Source organism: Apus apus, chromosome 24, assembly GCF_020740795.1.
Source record: "Apus apus isolate bApuApu2 chromosome 24, bApuApu2.pri.cur, whole genome shotgun sequence".
Classification (NCBI taxonomy): domain Eukaryota; kingdom Metazoa; phylum Chordata; class Aves; order Apodiformes; family Apodidae; genus Apus; species Apus apus.
Genome location: NC_067305.1, coordinates 3,193,254 through 3,214,256, shown reverse-complemented (window position 1 = coordinate 3,214,256; position 21,003 = coordinate 3,193,254). Strand labels below are relative to the sequence as shown.

At 51.2% G+C, this 21,003-nt stretch overlaps 1 protein-coding gene across 1 annotated transcript; it reads left to right on the top strand.

The window, feature by feature from the left end:
• The first annotated feature begins 133 nt into the window (after nt 1–133).
• On the top strand, nt 134–19,206 carry TIMM44 (translocase of inner mitochondrial membrane 44). The gene is made up of 13 exons (XM_051639777.1): nt 134–186; nt 2,173–2,280; nt 3,040–3,210; nt 4,242–4,322; nt 6,089–6,238; nt 6,924–7,063; nt 7,944–8,029; nt 9,703–9,795; nt 10,054–10,178; nt 12,012–12,062; nt 13,657–13,746; nt 15,267–15,377; nt 18,217–19,206. Exons 1-13 carry the CDS (start codon nt 154–156, stop codon nt 18,334–18,336), a joined length of 1,359 nt encoding a protein of 452 aa, XP_051495737.1. The 5' UTR covers nt 134–153; the 3' UTR covers nt 18,337–19,206.
• Nucleotides 19,207–21,003: the final 1,797 nt, after the last annotated feature.

Genomic DNA, 21,003 nt, shown 5'->3' with positions numbered 1-21,003 from the left:
GAACGGGACCGGGACCGGGGCCGGGAACGGGACCGGGACCGGGGCCGGGACCAGGAACGGCCCCGGTGCGTCCGGTCCCGGCCACGTGTCGGCGGGCGGCGCACGGAAATGACGTCACAGCGCGGCGCGAAGGTCACGCGCGGCGCTTTCAAGATGGCGGCGGCGGCGGGGGCCGGGGGCTGCCGGGTGAGCGGGGGGGGGGGGCAGCGGGGCCCGGGCCGGGGTCCCTGCCAGGCTGTGCAGAGCCTGCTGCGGGCGGGGGGCGCGGGCCGGCACCCCCGGGCCCGGGCTGGGGTCCCGCCGTGCCGGGATGCCGCGCTGGGGAGCGGCGGGGCTGAGCGCCTCGGTGGTGCGGGGCGGGCACGGAGAGGCAGCGGTGTGGCGGGGCGGGGGGCACGGCCGGCGGGAACCTCCTCTGCCCTCCTGCGTCCCTGTCCTGCCCGGGATCCGCTGAGGGCACCGGGATCTGCTGATGGCACCGGGATGGTCTGAGGGCACCGGGATCCGCTGGGGCACCGGGATCCGCTGGGGCACCGGGAGCGGATTCACCTGGAGCCGCTGAGGGCACCGGGATTGTCTGATGGCACCGGGATGGTCTGGGGGCACCGGGATCCGCTGAGGGCACCGGGATCCGCTGAGGGCACCGGGAGCGGATTCACCTGGAGCCGCTGAGGGCACCGGGATCCGCTGAGGGCACCGGGATGTGCTGATGGCACCGGGATTGTCTGAGGGCACCGGGATGGTCTGAGGGCACCGGGATCCGCTGGGGCACCGGGAGCAGATTCACCGGGATCTGCTGAGGGCACCGGGAGCGGATTCACCGGGATCCTCTGAGGGCACCGGAGCAGGCGGCCCCGGGCTCGGGCTCCTCTGCCCCCCTCCGTGCCTCCAGCGGGCCCCCAGCCCACCCGGAGCCCCCCGCGCCTCCAGGCAGAGCCGGGAGCTCCTCACTCCCCGGGGCTGACGTTCCAAAGGAGCTTTTTCCTGGGGCTGAGCCCTGGGGGGAGCTGGGTGGTGGGAGCTGGGTGCCAGGAGCTGGGTGCCAGGAGCTGCTGGCTTGAAAAGCCCCTTTGGGCCATCACAGACTTGGGAGCTGGTTGCTCTTGCAGGGACACGGGGGGATTTTAAGTGTTTCTGCTCAGCAGCACGGGAGGAATGTGCCTGCTGGGCAAGAAGTGCCCTCAGTTCAGTCTGCCCCGGGTTTTAATGCCATTCTTAGGGTTAATTGTTTAGTTGATGCACAGAATAACTAATCTGTCCTGTTGATACATCTAATAATTCATCTCTTCTTGCCTCAGGGATGATTTGGGTTGCAGGCAGGTTGTGGGTAATGTTCCCTTCCTTGATTTCAAGTAGTTACTTGAAGTTAGTGGAGCTTAATTGTGACTATAGAGGCAATAAATAAAGAGGGAGCTGAATGAATAAGATGTGAGTTAATAAAAGGGTAGAAACCAGGGAGCTCATGCACCCATGAAGAGGTGGGTGCTTCCTGGTTAGTTTGGGGACAGGGAAGAAGCATCTTCAGCTTACAAGTTGTTCTCCAAAGTCATCGTGGCCAAGTCTGTTTGGTTTGTCCATGTGGTGTTTGGTGGGGTTTTTTAGTATTGTCCTTGAGGGTGGGTGGTTTGAGGGATGATCTGGTAGAGAAAGAGTTTGGGTTGCAAGATTTGGTGACGTGGGCCTGTCCAGCACAGGAGGTCAAAGGTGCTGGTTTAGCTTGACCTGAGGCCGAGGATGGGTTGGGGGAGAAAAAAGAGGGAAAGAGGAGCCAGGTGAGTGCTGAAGGACCATTTTCAGGGACTAAAGGGAACCCACGTGCATGGTCTGCTTGCAGAGTGGGGTGCTGGAGCTGTGTGGCACGAGGGTTGGCAGCTGGGGATCTGCTGGGGATCAGCTGGGGATCTGCTCTGTCACCTGAGGCTGAGCTTGTCTTGACTCCAGGCAGCACACACGGGCTGTCACCTCCACCCAGACCACCTTGGAGGTGGCTGTTGTGCTGCTCAAACACCTAACAGGACTTCTTTAGGGATGGCTCCAACCCTTGGGGTGTCCTCACAGCCCACCAGTGGTTACTGCCTGTCCAAGCTCTTCTTCCTTGGCTCTTTGAAATGACTAAAATGCCTCCTGCCACTTTTCATCTTCTGCTAACCTGATGCTGTGTTTTCCTTGCAGAAATGTCTCATCAGTGGCTTGTGGCTCATCTCCAGGAGACACCCAGTCCCTGCAGCTCCCAGGGGAACAGGGTATGGAATGGGCAGGCCTGTTCTGGAGATCCAGCAGGTTGGTGAACAGCTACATTGGTTTTATTTCAGCCCCAAAGCAGTTTCCCACTAGGGCACTGACCTGCTGGATGTGGGTGTGTTTCTGCACCAGAGATAGGCTGAAAGTTGCCACTGTTGAAGATCTATCTACAGATGTTGTCACAGCTGGGGCCAAGTGGCTGAGCTCATGGGTGGTGCTCTGGTAACTTCACCTACCAGATTGTTTAAGCTTTGACTCCAGAGGCTGTTTCATAGAATCACCTGAGGTTGGAAAAGATTTCTAAGGTCAGCAAGTCCAACCAGCAACCCAGCACCACCATCTTAAAGCCTTTGGAGTTAAACTTCCTCTGGAGAAGCAGCTTTTTTTTTTACTAGCTGTGTAGTTGTACTTCACAGGACGTGGAAATGAGTTGAACATCCAGCTGCTTTGAAGCTAAATGGCTTCTTTTTCCAGGTAGTTTTATGTTTTCATGGAATTATGGAATGGTTTGGGTTGGAAGGGACCTTCAAGACCATCTAGTTCTGAGCCCTCTGCATGGGCAGGGACACCTCCCACCAGCCCAGGTTGCTCCAAGCCCCATCCAACCTGCCCTTCAACACTTCCAGAGATGGGGCAGCCACAGCTTCCCTGGAAAACCTGTTCCAAGGTCTCACCACCCTCCCACTTTTCCACACCATTTAATACTTTAGGACTGACCCAGTCTTGGCTAAAAGAGATCTGACTTGGTTTGAAATGAATGTCTCCTTGGATTCTCCAACCTGTCCTGGTTTTCTTTAGTCTAGATGCTACTCTTCTGGAGGAAGAAAAGGTTTTATATCAGGTTTTGTGGAGAACATCAAGCAGGAATTGGCAAAGAACAAGGAGATGAAGGAAAGTATTAAAAAATTCCGAGATGAAGCAAAAAAGCTGGAAGAATCTGATGCTCTCAGAGAAGCCAGGAGGAAATATGTGAGTGTTCCTCATGGGTTCCTTGGATGTTTTCATTGCCCACTCATTGAACTGTTGCTGCTCTGAATGGCAATTTGTGTCTTCCTGCACATGGCACTGTTTAGTTCAGCCTGGATGTTTTTATGAGAAGTTCTGCTTGGCTGGAAATACTGACTGGGAAATGGAGGTTTTAGAGTAGGGGGGGGGTATTTTTAGTGGAGAATCTTTCCAGCAGATCCTTCACTGCATTTATAGAACCATGGAATGGTTTGGGTGGGAAGGGATCTTAAAGATCATCCAGTCCCAACCCCTGCATGGGCAGGGACACCTCCCACCAGCCCAGGTTGCTCCAAGCCCCATCCAACCTGCCCTTCAACACTGCCAGGGATGGGGCAGCCACAGCTTCCCTGGGCAACCTGGGCCAGGCTCTCACCACCCTCACACTCCAGAATTCCCTCCTCATGTCTCACCTCAATCTCCCTCTTCCAGTTTTCATCCATCCCCCCTTGTCCTTTCCCTCCCTGCCCTTGTCCCAAGCCCCTCCCCAGCTTTCCTGGAGCCCCTTCAGGCACTGGAAGGTGCTCTAAGGTCTCCCTGGAGCCTTCTCTTCTCCAGGCTCAACACCCCAACTCTCCCAGCCTGGCTCCAGAGCAGAGCTGCTCCAGCCCTTGGATCATCTCCGTGGCCTCCTCTGGACTCTCTCCAGGAGCTCCATGTCCTTTTTATCTTGGGGGCTTCAGAGCTGGACACAGAGGTCTCATGAGAGCAGAGGGGTCAGTCCCCTCCCTGGCCCTGCTGCCCACACTGCTGCTGCTGCAACAGCCCACGTAACAAGGAGAGAAAAACAATGAGACATTAATTTTAACCCTGACAACATTCAAATAACTTCTCTTCCATTCCCTGAAGAGCTTTCATTGCACAACTGAAGTGCTGATGCTGGTCACTCAAGCACCTGCTCCTGAAGCTGTAGCTCCTTTCTGCCCTCAATTGCAGTGTTAATGGGCTGTGCTCTGAGTTCTGGTCCTGAGTGTTTTCTGTCCTCTTTTCCACAGAAAACCATCGAGTCTGAAACAGTGAAGACCTCAGAAGTGATTAAAAAGAAACTTGAAGAAATAACTGGGACAGTTAAAGAGGTAAAACTCAGCTCTGGAATCAACCTGCCCTAAGACAGTTCTGCTCTGGGGTGGTGGCTGGTGGTGGTGAGGGATGAGATGATCCTCACACTGATGCTTTTTGCTGCTGATGGGGTTGGGCTTTGAGCTTCTCAGTGGGTGTGGGAAAGGACTTGGAGCACCAGGAGCTCCAGGAAGTGCTGGTGGGACTGGTGAAGTGCTCTGCTCTCTGTTTGCCTCCTGTCAGTGATCCCAGGACTCTGTGTGTCTGGGGAATAGCACCATTCCTAGAGGAGCAGGCTCATACCAGGCTGGGCCTTACAGATCCCTCTGTGGATTTCCCTTTAAGCAGTTGAATCCAAGTTATTTCTTAGGCTGGGACTAAGTTGTGCAGCTTGTGCTTGTTTAATCTGTTTCTTTCTTTCTTTCATTCTTTCTGGGCTTCCTCCAGGCAGCAGATGTGTTTTGTTTCATGGTCTCTCACCTCTGCTGTAGACCTGCCAGTCCCCAGGAGGTGGCACTAAGTAGAAGAGCTGGAAAAAGGCTGTTATTCCAGTCTCTGCCACCCTGAGGGTCACTTCCAAGCACCTGAGTCTTTGTTTTTCTCTCCTCCTGATTAAACTAATTACATCAGCAGTGACTGAAACCTTGTTGTTCTTTTTCTTAAAGGGAGCACAGGATTTTCTGCAGTAAGTCCCAGCTCAGAGGTGCTTTGGGAGGCTCTTCACTTCAAGCACATGAATTTTCTGCTCAGAGCAGCCTGATCTTGGCCATTTTTCAGCTCTGTTTTAAGACCAAACCTGATGTGATTGTTCCCAACACTTGCAGTCAGGTGCAGGATCCCTCCTGAGAACCAGCCAGCCAAGCCCTGGGATTAAACTGGGCCATATGGAGCTGTGTGGAGCTGGTCCCTCCTCTGCTCCTTTTTCTCATTCTGTCTACACTGGTGGAGCTTAACTGGGAGCTCGACCTGGTGCTCCTTGCTGGTTTGGGCATCACCAGGACCTTCTCAGTGCTGTCGAGGGTGCTGTAAGCATCTTCATTAGCCAAATGCCACTGAAAACCAGGGAAAATGGTTATAAATATCTCCAGGGGGTGGCAGGAGGGTGGGGCCAGACCCTTCTCAAGGGTGCCCAGGGACAGGACAAGGGGCAATGGGCACAAACTGCAGCACAGGAGGGTCAAGCTAAACATGAGGAAACACTTCTTGAGTGTGAGGGTGACAGAGCTCTGGGACAGGCTGCCCAGGGAGGCTGTGGAGTCTCCATCCCTGGAGACATTCCCAACCTGGATGTGTTCCTGTGGGATCTGCTCTAGGGGATCCTGCCTAGGATGGACTGGATGATCTCCAGAGGTCCCTTCCAACCCCACCACTGTAGAATTCTGTGAAGAGCCTTTGGTGCTGTGATCCCATCATTTCTCTGAAGCAACAAGAAGCCCCTGAGTGTTTCAAAGGAAAAGGATGGAGCAGTTTAGCTCTGGCATCATTACTCTTTCTTTTTGATGGCAAGAAAAACAGATGTGACTTTACATTCTCTGTTCAAAGTGTGTGTGGTGCCATGAGCAGCCAGAATTGAGCAGCCAAAACTTGAGTAGCCACAATTGAGCAACCAAAACCTGCACAGAGGTGGTGGCTGATCCTGCAGGGCCAAATCTCCCTGGGCCATGTTGGTGTGTTCACCTGAGGTTTCCTTAACCTTCTCAAGTGTGGGGGTCTTCAGCAGTCACAAAGAGGAGTTACTCATAAGTAAAATAACCTTTTCTTTCCTGTTTTTCTTCCATTGCAGAGTTTGGATGAAGTGAGTAAGAGTGATATTGGCAGGAAGATAAAGGAAGGTGTGGAAGAAGCAGCAAAAACAGCAAAGCAGTCTGCAGAGTCAGTGACTAAAGGAGGGGAGAAATTAGGCAAGACAGCAGCTTTCAAAGCTATTTCTCAGGTAAATAAATCCTCTGCCACTCTAGGACCCAGCTCTGTGGACATTACCATGGAAATTAGGTGTGAGGTTGTGCTGAGTATGCAAATGAAATGCAAAACTCTTCAGGCAAGACCTTGTGAGTCAGGAAATCCAGGAGGTGGAGTGTGCAGGTCCAGAATTCACTCACCAGCCCTCAGTGTCAGGCTGGAGCAGCTGGGCTCCTGCTGGAAAAATGGGTTGCTGTGCTTGTGGAGGAGGGGAGCAGACATCTTCTGTGGGTAGCCCTGGGGACAAACTGGTTTGCTGAAGCTCTCAGTCATGGAATCATGGGATGGTTCTGTGGGAAGAGGCCTTCAATACCACCTAGATCCGACCCCCCTGCAAGCTGGGAGTCCTTACTTGATTTATTCCCATTCAAACCCTGCAGAGCTCCCCTGTTACCACCTGTACCCTTTCGTGTGTCCATAGTTCTACTATTTTGGGGTTTTTTTTTCCTTCAGATTCAGTCAATACCACCATCCTTTTGCCTCCTTGGACTGCTGATTCCTGGAGCAGAAGCTGTGGGGGTCCAGAAGCATTTGCTGAGTGAGGGAGAGAAGAAAAACCTCTGATCTCTGACATTTGATTCCTTCTTTTTGATGTTCAGTTGCTGGGAAAAGGGGAGGGGGAATGGTTAATCAACCTCAGAGGGATATTTGCCTTTCAGGGAGTAGAAACTGTGAAGAAGGAGATAGATGAGAGTGTTTTAGGGCAGACTGGTCCTTACAGACGCCCGGAGCGACTACGGAAAAGAACAGAATTCTCAGGAGAAAGGATTAAAGAGGAGAGAATATTTGAAGCCAATGAGTAAGTACTGGATGTGATTTAGGGGAAATGTGTCTCTGTTTTGTTGGGTACAAATGCTTGCAAACTTCTGGTCAGGGATGGTTCAATCCCAAGTGCTGGAGTCAGTTGAGGTGGGACCTGGCAGAGCAGGGAGGTGCGAGAGGCAGTTCCCAGCAGAAGTTGGTGGTGATGGATCTTCTGCTGGTGAAACTGGGCACTGGAAATTACAAAGTGGGGTGTAAGAAGATCCTGACATGGAATTTGGTCCTGCACACAGAATTATGTCATAGAATCATGGAATGGTTTGGGTTGGAAGGGACCTTAAAGATCATCCAGTTCCAACCCCCTGCACGGGCAGGGACACCTCCCACCAGCCCAGGCTGCTCCAAGCCCCATCCAACCTGCCCTTCAACACTGCCAGGGATGGGGCAGCCACAGCTTCCCTGGGCAACCTGGGCCAGGCTCTCACCACCCTCACACTCCAGAATTCCCTCCTCAGGTCTCACCTCCATCTCCCTCTTCCAGTTTTCATCCATCCCCCCTTGTCCTCTCCCTCCCTGCCCTTGTCCCAAGTCCCTCCCCAGCTTTCCTGGAGCCCCTTCAGGCACTGGAAGGTGCTCTAAGGTCTCCCTGGAGCCTTCTCTTCTCCAGGCTGAACACCCCAACTCTCCCAGCCTGCCTCCAGAGCAGAGCTGCTCCAGCCCTAGGTTTTCTCAGCTCTAACCTCCTGCTATTAAATTACCTTGGGCAGGGCCAACCCTGAGCTCCTCTCTCTTCTGGCTTGCTCCCCTAAGTCATGGATCATTTTCCAGCCTCAGACCTACTCGTGCTGCATCCATGCTCCTCCTTTTTATTCTCACTGGCTTGTAAATTACTCTCTTGTATCTTCTGCCCTTCCTAGGGAGGCCATGGGTGTGGTGCTGCATAAAGACTCCAAATGGTATCAGCAGTGGAAAGACTTCAAGGACAACAACGTGGTCTTCAACAGTAAGTGTTCCAGAGACAAAGGAGTAGCATGTTATTTTTCCCCTCTCCTCATCCTTGCTGTGTTGGATCTCCTGCCATCTGTGCAACTAGTCTCAACAGACTGCAGATCACAGCCCTTTTTTTTTGTTGTTGTTGTAGCTGCTGCTCTGAGGTGTGTGTGGATGGGAGGTGGGTGTAGTTGACAACACTGCAGCTTTTCCAAGCTGCTCCATCTGTGTTTGGACCCTTCCCCCAGTCAGGGATTGTTTTTAATCACTCCCTGCTCCCTGTAGGTGCCAGAACCTGCTTTCCCAATTGCTTCAAGAGCTGAACTCTGCTCTTTTATGTATTTTTTTTCCCTGTCAGACTCAGTCTGGCACTGGGAAGAGGCCAGGGCATGTCACCAGGGAGAGGGCAAGCAGATTTCTTCTTAACCTTGAAGAAAAAAAACCCTTGTCTTGAGTGAGCTGGTTTCTATTGTCACCTGTTTAAAGCTCTGGGATGTGTGAGACTTTGCCTCCTTTTTGCTGGAAAACCTAAAAATACTGAATATCTGTACTGCAGGAGGCAAGAGCTTCTGATAGTTATCCAGAAACCTGATGTTTATGAAAGGCATAAAAAAGCCTGAGACCAGGATCTTGCAACAAATCAAAATCATCTCTGCCCCTCTGTGCAGGGAAAAGCATTTGTTACAGGAGAAGAGGTGGTGTAAAAGTGCAACATCCAATCAGCTGGGGATTGTGCTTCTTCCCAGCTTCTCTTAAAGCAGAGATCCTTGGGAGGTGTCCAAGAATGGCTTGGACATCCTATTTATTAACCTTTCCAAGGAGAAGTTCCTAGCTGTTCAGCCCCCATCATGTTGCATCTCCCTCTCCTGTGCCATCTGCACAGCTCTGGGAATTCGTAGAGTCACGGGATGGTTTGGGTTGGAAGGGACCTCAAAGATCATCTAGATCCAACCCCCCTGCATGGGCAGGGACACCTCCCACCAGCCCAGGCTGCTCCAAGCCCCATTCAACCTGCCCTTCAACACTGCCAGGGATGGGGCAGCCACAGCTTCCCTGGGCAACCTGGGCCAGGCTCTCCCCACCCTCACACTCCAGAATTCCCTCCTCATGTCTCACCTCAATCTCCCTCTGCCAGTTTTCATCCATCCTCCCTTGTCCTCTCCCTCCCTGCCCTTGTCCTAAGTCCCTCCCCAGCTTTCCTGGAGCCCCTTCAGGCACTGGAAGGTGCTCTCAGGTCTCCCTGGAGCCTTCTCTTCTCCAGGCTGAACACCCCAACTCTCCCAGCCTGGCTCCAGAGCAGAGCTGCTCCAGCCCTTGGATCATCTCCGTGGCCTCCTCTGGACTCTCCAGGAGCTCCATGTCCAAAGTCCCTCTTTAGGGAGGAATCAAGGGCTGTGATCAGGCTGTTCCTGATGTAAGCAAGTCTAGTCCATATTCTGTCTGAAAACACACATAGAAGGGCCAGAGTTTCTGGCAGCTGAAGTCAGAGCAACCCTCATTCCCCTGGTGACAGTGCCCGGCAGTTAAGAACATTGCGGGAAGATGAGGAGAAAAGGAGCTGTTGAAGTTGAAACTTATTAAACAACCAAGAGATCTGGCAGGTTTGATCTGCCACCCGTTGTTCCCTGCTTCAGGGCTGTGGTGGGAGGGAGGGCAGTGCTGCTCAGCTCTCTCCTGTCCCTCCAGGGTTCTTTGAAATGAAGATGAAGTACGACGAGAGCGACAACGCCTTCATCCGCGCCTCCAGGGCTGTCACAGACAAAGTCACCGACTTAATAGGTGAGGTTTGACCCTGGGTCCTAGGAGCTGGCAGTGCTGGTTGTCCTCCCTGTCCCTGACCTTTGGGACAGATCCTGGAGCTTTGTTACTTTGCATGGATCATTATCCAGTGGCTGAGAAGTGCAGCGACAAGTGCTTGGGTGAGACCCAAGTTCCCCGGTGACTCCTCCTTCCTTCTGGTGGATTCCCCAAAGCTCTTCCTCTTGTTTTCTGCTGACAGCTGCTTGTGCCACTGTCTCAGTGAATCTTTTTCCTTAGGTGGATTGTTCTCAAAGACAGAAATGTCTGAAGTGCTGACAGAGATACTCAAAGTGGATCCATCCTTTGACAAAGACCGGTTTTTGAAGCAATGTGAGCGGGACATCATCCCCAATGTCTTGGAGGTAAAAGGGGGGGAATAGGGTACAATGCATTTGTATGATTGTTTCCTTTTGTGATAACCAGGTTGTTCTCTCACTTTTCCAATGTTAAAATGAAAAGCTGGGACAGTATTTGCTCCTCAAGCATCCAGCTTTGCACGGAACCTGAGATAACTTGGGGCAAAAGGAGCTGGATCCCGCAGAACAATTTGGTTTGAAGCCACATTTCAGAGTTTAATAGATCAGCTCTTTTGGTTTTTTTCTGGCCTCAAAAGCAAACTTAAGAGTTTTCTCCCATGAGGAATGATATCAGCATAGAATCATGGGGTGGTTTAGATGGGAAGGAACCTTCAAGATCATCTAGATCCAACCCCTGCATGAGCAGGGACACCTCCCACCAGCCCATGTCTCACCTCAATCTCCCTCTGCCAGTTTTCATCCCTCCCCCCTTGTCCTCTCCCTCCCTGCCCTTGTCCCAAGTCCCTCCCCAGCTTTCCTGGAGCCCCTTCAGGCACTGGGAGCATCAGGGGGATCAAACTGCAGTAGGTGAAGGAACAGTACTGGGCAAATGATGATATCAAATATTGATATGGGAAGGAATGTACTCTCTTCTACTGGCTTCTAAATGGCCTGTAACTGCTTGGGAAGAACACCAGATCATGACAAATGGTTGAGTGAAAGTATTTCTGGCACTAGTCAAGGGAGTATGTGGAACTTAATGTTTTTAGAGACTAAAGTATAAAACCACTCAAAGGACAGCACTGGTGAGGGATGTGATCTCCAGGATAAATGGATAGAGCTCCTCTCACTGTGACAGGATGTCAGAAAAGACACAGTGCAAGCAGGGGATTGGAAGAAAGACAGCAGAGATTGTTCTGAGAGATTGGAATGAGCCTGGGAACACCAAAGCTTGAAGAGATAAATGCTGAGAGAGAGCAGAGTGTTATTTCCTCACCCCACAAACCAGTGCAGTGATTGATCACATCTCAAATCCACCTGTGCTTATACACATGGGGAGATATTTCTGCTACCCTAGGCAGGAGGGAGCATTTTAGGGTGAATAAAAACTTATGTGATGCTCACAGATCCATTCCCACTGCTGCAGGGTTGGGTTTTGTCACTGCTGCCTTTGGTGACTGGCTCATGTGTCAGATGTGTGGCTGGAACTGTTGAGCTGGCAGTGAAATAAGAGCTGTCATGGTGAATCAGCCTTTCCAAAGGTGCCCTGTCACTAAAACCAGCTGCAAAAAATGGGCTCTGGACTCCCAGAGAATCAATTTTTCAAAGGAGAGGTTTTTTTCCCAGCTATAACAGCCACCTTCCAGATGCCACCAAGCCTGAGGATTTATAGGCATCCTGTTGAAAAACACCCTGCCAGGTGTGAAGTGACTTGATTTTGAAGCCTTCTGCATTCCCAGCATCTGGCTTGTTAGGGATTCCAGGTGTTTATTACACAGTGCTTGAAAGAGAAGCCTTGCCAGGTGTTGCAGCATGATCCTTCTGCTCATTTTTGTGCTCTTGAGTTTTTCACAGACCTGAAAGCTTGTAGATCTCCTCCTGGTTTGTAGTCCTGGGAGATCCCACCTCCCAGGGTATCTGGGCAGGGGGCATTCTGCTGACTTTTTGGACAAGAAGGTTTAAGATAGATTTTTTATTTTGAATTACCAGATGATTTATGTACATCTGGCTGAGTGTTCTTAGTGCTTTACTTCTTTGAAGCTCTTCTCTTTCCTCAGGGTTTCACAGGCTGGAAGATTTCAAGGCATTTTGCTGCTGGAAGTGCTGAGCATTTCAACTCTCTGATCTAGGATGTGTTTTAAAATGTTCATCTTTTATTTGATTTTTTTTCTCTTCTAGGCCATGATATCTGGAGAGCTTGATATCCTCAAAGATTGGTGCTATGAAGCAGTAAGTAGAGCTACTCCAAACAGCTGGAAAGGTGATGGTTTTCCCCTGGAATTGGGTGTTTGGTGCTTTCTTGGCCTTGTCCTGCTGTTGTGTTAGGATGTTTCTTACCTGCTTCCCCATCCAACATCTTCATGCTCTAAGCCACACTGGACTTGTGGAAGGGTTTGGATGGGCTTTAGTGGAACCAGAGATGGGGTGAAAAGGTGCAGAGCCATCTGAGCTGACCCAAAACAATGAAGCTTTTCATGTTTATGGGCTTGATTTGCCCCTGGAGCTTCTGTTGCAGTGTCCCCCAAAATAATCCTGGCAGGTTTCCTGGAATGGCAGCAGAGATGGATCTGCAGCCTGGACAGTCTCACTGCACAACACTGGGCTTGGGTTTGTTGTACAAAGATTGGGTGTGGGTTGTTTTTTTTTTTAGTGGAATAGGTTTTTAGGATTGAATCCACTTCTTGAAGCAGTGACTAGGAATTGGATGTCATTCCAGTATTGTCCACTTAATTAATGAAGGCAGATCCTTTCCTGGCAACATAGATGGGTGGTTGTTCTGCTCTTCACTCTGCTCCAAAATCAGAGAATCATGGAGTGGTTTGGGTGTGAAGGGACCTTAAAAATCATCCAGTTCCAACCCCCTGGATGGGCAGGGACACCTCCCACCAGCCCAGGTTGCTCCAAACCCCATCCAGTGGGAAGTGACACCATCTAATTCCTCTCCAGTCATGAGAGGGAAGCAGCAGATTCCCTGCATTTTCTCCAACAAAAAGCAAACCCTTCTCACCTAGTTGGAGTTATAAATGAAGCTCCTCAATCCAGAACAATCTGTAAAATAAGCCAGGGGAAGAAAATGAGAGTGGCTGCTCATGTGAATCCAGGAGATCAGGTGGGAAGTGTGTGATACTGGTCAGTGAAGTGCTGGAATAAAACCAGTAAAGCAAGAAAGGATTCAAGTGGCAGGTAGAGGAACAGGCTTAGAGGTTGTGCCTCTGTCCTGGGCAGTCATTCCAGCTTCCCTCTAGTCACTTTGTAGTGAGTTCTGGAGAATATTTACATACAAATGCTTGTGATGAAGGTAAGAAGACCCGTGGTGGGGTGGGGGGTGGTTGTGGTGCCTCCTGTCTGCCTGGTACCTGCCAGAGAGATTCACTGTCCCCAACAGCAAACACTCCTTGGTGCATAAATAATGGAGCATATGTGCATGTGTGGAAGGGGAGCCAGGAAATGCTGGTTTGCCTCCAGGCTCTGGCTGGGTGGGAGGAGAAGATCTTGGTGGCCAGGCTGGTGTTCCTGGTCTGCTGTCAAATCAGAAGCACCAAGGCCTTGGTGCCCTCCAGGGCCACGCTCCCTGGGGAGCGATGGATCTTCTGGCCAGGGGAGGTGGGATTTTTTTGGGGACTTTTTAATGTGAAGCCCAGGAGAATTTTGATGGGGCTGTTGGATGCTTTGCCAGACACCTGTTCAGCAGCTTTGCAAAAGAAAAAATGCCTTGGATTGTTCTATTTTTGGTGGTTCTCACTAAGCAGCGACTCCTTTTTTTTCCTTTCCCTCCGTGACAGAACAAATTCAAACCTGTAACAAAGTTTGTTGCTTCATTTAGACTTTCAGCCAACTGGCTCATCCAATCCAACAAGCCAAAGCCCTGGGTCTCCAGTTCCACTCCAGGATCCTGGATATTGACAACCTTGATGTGAGTCTCCTGTCCTGCATCTCACCTTGGGGGGTGAATTAGAAACCTGTGACCTGAGGAGGGGTTTTTCTTCTTTGCTCTGACCTCTTTTTGCCTCGTGCTGCTCTGGTGTTTGGCATTTCTGTTGGCAGAGGAGCAGATGACCCTGCTGGAATGGGAGCTGGTGGGACAGGTTTACTGCTGTGTCACCAAACCTAAGTCACAGCCTTGGGGTTTGTCCCCTCTCTGCCAGGACGCCTCGGTCTTATTCATAGAATCATAGAATCTGGGAGTGGTTTGGGTGGGAAAGGACCTGAAAGATCATCCAGTCCCACCCCCTGCATGGGTAGGGACACCTCCCACCAGCCCAGGCTGCTCCAAGCCCCATCCAACCTGCCCTTCAACACTGCCAGGGATGGGGCAGCCACAGCTTCCCTGGGCAACCTGGGCCAGGCTCTCACCACCCTCACACTCCAGAATTTTCTCCTCATGTCTCACCTCAATCTCCCTCTTCCAGTTTTCATCCATCCCCCCTTGTCCTCTCCCTCCTTGTCCAAAGATTTTTGGGATCATAGTACTAAAAACACCAAAGCAATTCCAGTCTGGAAGTCTTGGTGCCTCTCAGGGATGTAGCCCAGTTACCCACAGGGTCACCCACCTCCTTGGAACCCTCAGTTCCATTCATGTTGTCCTGTTCCCAGTGCCTGATGATGGCAGAGAAACCCTTTGCTGTGGGAAAGGGTCTGACAAAGAGCTGGGAGGTCTTTCATGATCCTTTACTATGGGATAAAATGCAAGGGTTTTGGAACAGTGTCAATCAGAAGAATATAATCACCCCACTCATTATGAGATGGTGTGATTACCTCTTTGGGTAGCACAGCCAGGAACTCCAGAGTTACTCCAGAGCAAGTTATTAACATGGTTTTTTTGTTGTTGTTTTTCTAAGAGTACAATTTTAGGAAGGAAAACTTAATTTTCCTTTCCTCTTTGCATTTCAGTTCTTCAGATATTTCAGGGAGTCATCTTAGAATAGAGAAACAAACCCTATCAATCAAAAAGTTCTCACCTTGAAGTCCTTCTGGTCCTGAATTCTTATCTAGTTCAGTACAACTTTATGTCAAATATTCATTTAAAAGCAAGAAAAAAACCCACTTGAAGCTGATGCACTTTCCTCAGCAAATGTTGGGTGTTTTTTTTTTAAGAGCAGCTTTGTCTTTTGTTTTGGGTTTTTAATTTGGGACTGATGGAACAGAACTTGTGTTTCCCAGATTTTTAGACTTGGAGAAATTAGGAAAACTCCCAGAACAATTTTGGGAAAGCTTTTCAGTACAGGGAGAGGGGGTTTTTTTATTTGGGGGGGGGGAATGATTTACAGTTAGATCTGTCTGAACAGAGCAGGTAGAATTGGGTTAAAATGCAGTTCAGGGAGAGGATGGAATTGTTAGCAATGTCCAGCCATGGAAATTGTATTAAATCCTGGATTATTTTCCATTCATCTGCAGAAATGGTCTGTTTTCTAATGGCATTTTCCTCCTTTGCAGCTGGCCATGGGGAAGATGATGGAGCAGGGACCAGTGTTGATCATCACTTTCCAGGCTCAGGTCGTGATGGTGATAAAGAACCAGCAGGGGGAGGTGGTGGAAGGGGATCCGGTGAGTGGTGCCACATGTTCCCGGGATTCCCTGGGGTTTTAGGGATTCACTGGGGTGTGCCTGAAGCCAGGGGTGTCCCCACAAGCTGCACTGACTGGTGCTCTCCATTCCTCTCAGACTCTTGAAGTGTTAGAGCCCATTCTTTGGGAATTATCATAATTGAGGGGCTGGGGGAGTTGGGGTGTTCAGCCTGGAGAAGAGAAGGCTCCAGGGAGACCTTAGAGCAGCTTCCAGTGCCTGGAGGGGCTCCAGGAAAGCTGGGGAGGGGCTTGGGACAAGGGCAGAAGGGAGAGGACAAGGGGGGATGGATGAAAACTGGCAGAGGGAGATTGAGGTGAGACATGAGGAGGGAATTCTGGAGTGTGAGGGTGGTGAGAGCCTGGCCCAGGTTGCCCAGGGAAGCTGTGGCTGCCCCATCCCTGGCAGTGTTGAAGGGCAGGTTGGATGGGGCTTGGAGCAGCCTGGGCTGGTGGGAGGTGTCCCTGCCGATGCAGGGGGTTGGATCTAGATGATCTTGAAGGTCCCTTCCCACCCAAACCACTCTGGGACTCTATGACTTCTCCTGTATCCAGTTGTCTTAACTGCTGGATATGGAAGAGGTGATTTGTGGAGTGGCTGTGGTGAGTGATGCTGACCTGAGCCTGTCAGATGTGACCACAGAACATCCCTGTGACCACAGAACATCCCTGTGACCACACTTGGTGACACAGCAGCTGGAGGAGGCATTTTCTGGAAGAGCTTTGTCCTCATGTGCTGTGCACCCCAGACAGCTCTGGCTTCCTTTGTGTCTGTGCAATATTTAAGGGCCTTAATGATATATAAAGAGGGACACTGTCAGATGGCTGGAGCTGGCAGTTTCCAGCAGAATTCCATTAAAATTAATACAAGCATTTAAGAAATATTGGCTTTCTGCAGCCTTTCTCTTCAGTCCAGACTGTGAGCTTACCCCAAAATTAAAAAAAACAAGGCACTAATTTTAATGATGGGGCCCATCTGGGCTGATTTACAGCCTGTCAGGTTGACTTCAGGGGGGGGCAAGAGCTGATCCAGTGATTTCTTGCACTAAATGACTGCATTCCTAGAAGATAGATATTGATGTGATAATTATTGAACAGGATATCAAAGTCTGTTTGCTGTCTGATTGCTCAGGAGCAGCAATAAATCAGGGAGAGGCATTAAAATTCTCCACTGGGAACAAAACTCCAGCTTTAATCAAATGTCAGCTGCAGGCTGGTTGGTGGGAACTGCTGAGCTGCTCCTGGGGAGTATTGAGGAAGTGACCTTCTAGGGAAGAGGAGCCTGATGTGGGAAACTCTGAAGAGAGAGAATATCAGAGAATCTCAGACTGGTTTTGGGTTGGAAGGACCTTCAAGATCACCAAGTTCCAACCCCCTGCATGGGCAGGGACACCTCCCACCAGCCCAGGCTGCTCCAAGCCCCATCCAACCTGCCCTTCAACACTGCCAGGGATGGGGCAGCCACAGCTTCCCTGGGCAACCTGGGCCAGGCTCTCACCACCCTCACACTCCAGAATTCCCTCCTCATGTCTCACCTCAATCTCCCTCTGCCACTTTTCATCCATCCCCCCTTGTCCTCTCCCTCCCTGCCCTTGTCCCAAGCCCCTCCCCAGCTTTCCTGGAGCCCCTTCAGGCACTGGAAGCTGCTCTAAGGTCTCCCTGGAGCCTTCTCTTCTCCAGGCTGAACACCCCAACTCTCCCAGCCTGGCTCCATAGGGACAGAATTACTCCAGGTCTCCTGCTTCATCTTCAGCTTGCACGTGGTGTTTGATGCTCAGGAAAGACCTGTATCATTGTTGTGGCCACTCCAGCAGATCCAGCCTGTCCTGAGCAGGCTGGTTGTGCTGTTTCCCATCTCTTGTCCCCTCTGCTCTTCCTTCTGACACATCCCACCCATCTGCACCACTCCCAGTTTTCACTCCCCTTTTAACCTTTCTAAGCAGAGCTGAGACAAGTTCAATCTTCTGAAACACTGAGCAAGAAAGAAAATAGCTTTATGATATGTGGTGTTTCTAAAGCATTAGTGTTCTAATCACTGCTCTGGTACAAAAAGTCTCCCCCCTCAGGTTGATGTGCATACATTATAATCCAGAAAGGTTCCCAGAGTCCATCAGAAACCTGGTGGTGAAGTGCACATCTGGGAGCTGAGCCAACTCACAGCCTGATCCCTCAGTGATGCTTCTCATCTGAGGGAAACACTCACCTCTCGGTGGTTCATGGCTCAGTGATCAAATCCAAAGGACCTCTGGTTTTTGCAGGATGGATCCATGACACTGAGGCAGATCTGGGCTCCTGGCAGCCCTGGCCCTGCTGGGCAGTGTCACCTCTCTGGGAGAGGCAGAGATTTTGTCACAGGGAGCTGCAGTGACTCTTAGAATCATGGAATGGTTTGGGTGGGAAGGGATCTTAAAGCCCATCCAGTCCCAACCCCCCTGCATGGGCAGGGACACCTCCCACCAGCCCAGGCTGCTCCAAGCCCCATCCAACCTGCCCTTCAACACTGCCAGGGATGGGGCAGCCCACAGCTTCCCTGGGCAACCTGGGCCAGGCTCTCACCACCCTCACACTCCAGAATTCCCTCCTCATGTCTCACCTCAATCTCCCTCTGCCAGTTTTCATCTACCCCCCCTTGTCCTCTCCCTCCCTGCCCTTGTCCCAAGCCCCTCCCCAGCTTTCCTGGAGCCCCTTCAGGCACTGGAACCTTAAGACCAAAAATCCCAAGAGCAGTTTGTGGAGGAGCTGTGGAGCAGGTTCCCAGCAGCTCGGATCTAGGAAGGCTTTGACCATCCTGCCCACTCTTAACTCCAGGTTTTTCCTTCCAGGACAAGGTCCTGAGGATGCTCTACGTGTGGGCCCTCTGCAGAGACCAGGATGAGCTCAACCCCTATGCAGCCTGGAGGCTGTTGGACATTTCCTCCTCGAGCACTGAGCAGGTTCTCTGAGAAGAATCCCATCCAAGGGCTTCCCCATGCTGCCTCTTCAGCAACACCCTCCCTGAACTGGCACCAGTCTGCCCTGCCATGGACCCTGGGGGGGGAAGGAGGCTGGATTGGCCCCTTTTCAGCAGAACTACTTGGTGTGCCCTCGTGGTGCCAATCCCTGCCATCAACTGGACCAGTATCTGCCTTAGCTTTGCTGTGGTGTGTTGCACTGTGGGGTGGGTTCCAACCTGAACAGGCTGAGACACGAGCAGCTGTTGGCTCCTTTTTTTGGTTGTTTTTTTGGAATTATGGCTGAAAGAGGCTGGTTTGGATCCTGGGTGTTTCCCAGTGATGGACAGAGGTGGGTATTGGAGACGTGACAGGTCCAGTTCCCATCTACTCTCATCCTCTGGTGGCCTCTCAGCATCTCTTAGAAGATCTTAGAGGTGCTTTTGAGGCCTGGTGGTCTTAGCTAACAAACATCTCCTGTCCAAAGTGGCACCATGAAGCCTTCTGTTGCTGCAGTGTCTTGCACTTTACCAAACCAAATACAGTCAGGACTTGGCACGTGGTTCTTTGTCAGCTTGGAGCAGGGTCAGGATGAGCTGTGGGCATCACCAGGCAGGAGCTCCAGGCTGGTTTCATAGGGGGGAAGTTGCTGCCAGTGTTAATATTTATATATTCACAGCTTTGCAGGGGAGATGTTGTTGTTTCGGGTGGTCTCTTCATTGTGTCAGCACAAAACTGCACTTCAGGTTCATCTGAGGGTGAGGAGGAGAAAGGCTGGAAAGGAGGGAGCAGGGAGGGCACCAGGACAGTGGTCATGGGTGGGGATGGACACCAGATGGGCTGCAAATGAGTCAATAAAGTGCAAGAATGGGTAAAATGTCACCTCTGGTAGCTCAGGTGGTGTGTGAGGTGAGCAGAGAGGTCCCAGAGCTGCTGCTTTCTTCTCCAGGGGCCTTGGGCTTCAAGGGGGTGGCAGCCCTGGGGGTCCTGGGTTGGAGGGTTTGCAGCTGCCATGTGGAGATGGGCTTCTGCTGGAGGCTCAGCTTGGGGGTGGTGGTGGGGGGTGTTCCTCAGCTGCCTCCTCTTCATGGGAAGTGATTTTGGGGGGGGTGGGAATGGATCATGGGCTGGGAAATCCAAGGACTGATTTCATCAGGGAGCAGGGAGGTGCCCTGACATCATGATTAAAGAGTCATTGCCAGTTGTTCCTTCTCTTGTGAGTGTCCATGTCAGTTCCTTGGAGTGTCAGTGGGATTGTCCACAGCCCTGGGGTGAGATGTTGAACTTCAGCAGCTTTCTCTGTGTGAGGTGATGGGTTAACTCTTGGTTAGGACTGGGACAACAAGTTGCACGTCCATACCAAGGTTGCTGCAGACTCCTGATGGACAACTGCCTGCATCCAGCTCCTGAGGAAGCAGGACAGGAGATGACCCATCTGGTTTTGGAGGACACAGACTCAACCTTAGGGAGAAGCTGTGGCTGCCCCATCCCTGGCAGTGTTGAAGGGCAGGTTGGATGGGGCTTGGAGCAGCCTGGCCTGGTGGGAGGTGTCCCTGCCCATGCAGGGGGGTTGGATCTAGATGTTCTTTAAGGTCCCTTCCAACCCAAACCAGTCTGGGATCCTGTGACTCTCTGGGCAGGAGCTCCTTCCCCTGGACATTATTTTCCTTTTCTTTATTCCCTCTTCCCAGCAGACTCAGGGTTTTCAGCCCCAGAAAAGCTTTTCCCTCTCCTAAAACCAAATCAGATCACAGCTAATTCACCTTTGTGTGGCATCTCAGGGTACTTAGAAGTTAATGCTTGTTTGGAAGGTTTCCAGGTGACTTATTTTCCTTCTAGTTTTCATAGACTTACCTTCAGACAGGCCATTAACTGCAGCACCAGATCTAAACGAGAAGAATGAGTCTAATTGGAGAAGAATGATGCCATTTTTATTCAGTAGTATTGTCCCTGAACACAGATACCTCTCCACCCATTCCAACTAATCAATCTCAGGAGGTCCCATGGCTGCCACACCTCTCCACATATTTTACAGGTACCTTTCCACCCTCTTCTGATTTATTCCTTCAGCTCTTCCATCTGCTCCCAACATCAGCCAGAAATCTGTGCTTGGTAGATCCTCATAAAATGTCTGCCAGGGCTGGTGAAGAACAAAGAAGACCTCGTTTCTGTCCAGGTTCCTTCCCAACTTGATGCACCTTTTAATGTGAGAGGACAAGGGGGGATGGATGAAAACTGGAAGAGGGAGATTGAGGTGAGACATGAGGAGGGAATTCTGGAGTGTGAGGGTGGTGAGAGCCTGGCCCAGGTTGCCCAGGGAAGCTGTGGCTGCCCCATCCCTGGCAGTGTTGAAGGGCAGGTTGGATGGGGCTTGGAGCAGCCTGGGCTGGTGGGAGGTGTCCCTGCCCATGCAGGGGGTTGGATCTAGATGTTCTTTGAGGTCCCTCCCAACCCAAACCATTCCATGACTCTATCAATGCCCTTGTCCTGCCCCCCCCAGATTTCTCTGGCTCAGCTTTCCAGGACATGATGTTTCTTTCCCTGCTTAAACCTGGAATTTCCCTCAGACTTTCATTTCCAGCTTGGAGGCCTCTCATTCTTCCTGCTGATGTTGCCTCCAGGGTGGAATTCTACAAGTCATCTGAAATCAAGTGTTTTACTCAAATCTCTTGTCCTTTC

Excerpts from the sequence above, each read along its gene's own strand:
- TIMM44 (XM_051639777.1), top strand. The coding sequence starts at position 154 with ATGGCGGCGGCGGCGGGGGCCGGGGGCTGCCGG. Across the intron at positions 2,281-3,039 it reads CTGTTCTGGAGATCCAGCAG|TCTAGATGCTACTCTTCTGG; the intron begins GTTGGTGAACAG and ends GGTTTTCTTTAG. Across the intron at positions 9,796-10,053 it reads CAAAGTCACCGACTTAATAG|GTGGATTGTTCTCAAAGACA; the intron begins GTGAGGTTTGAC and ends CTTTTTCCTTAG.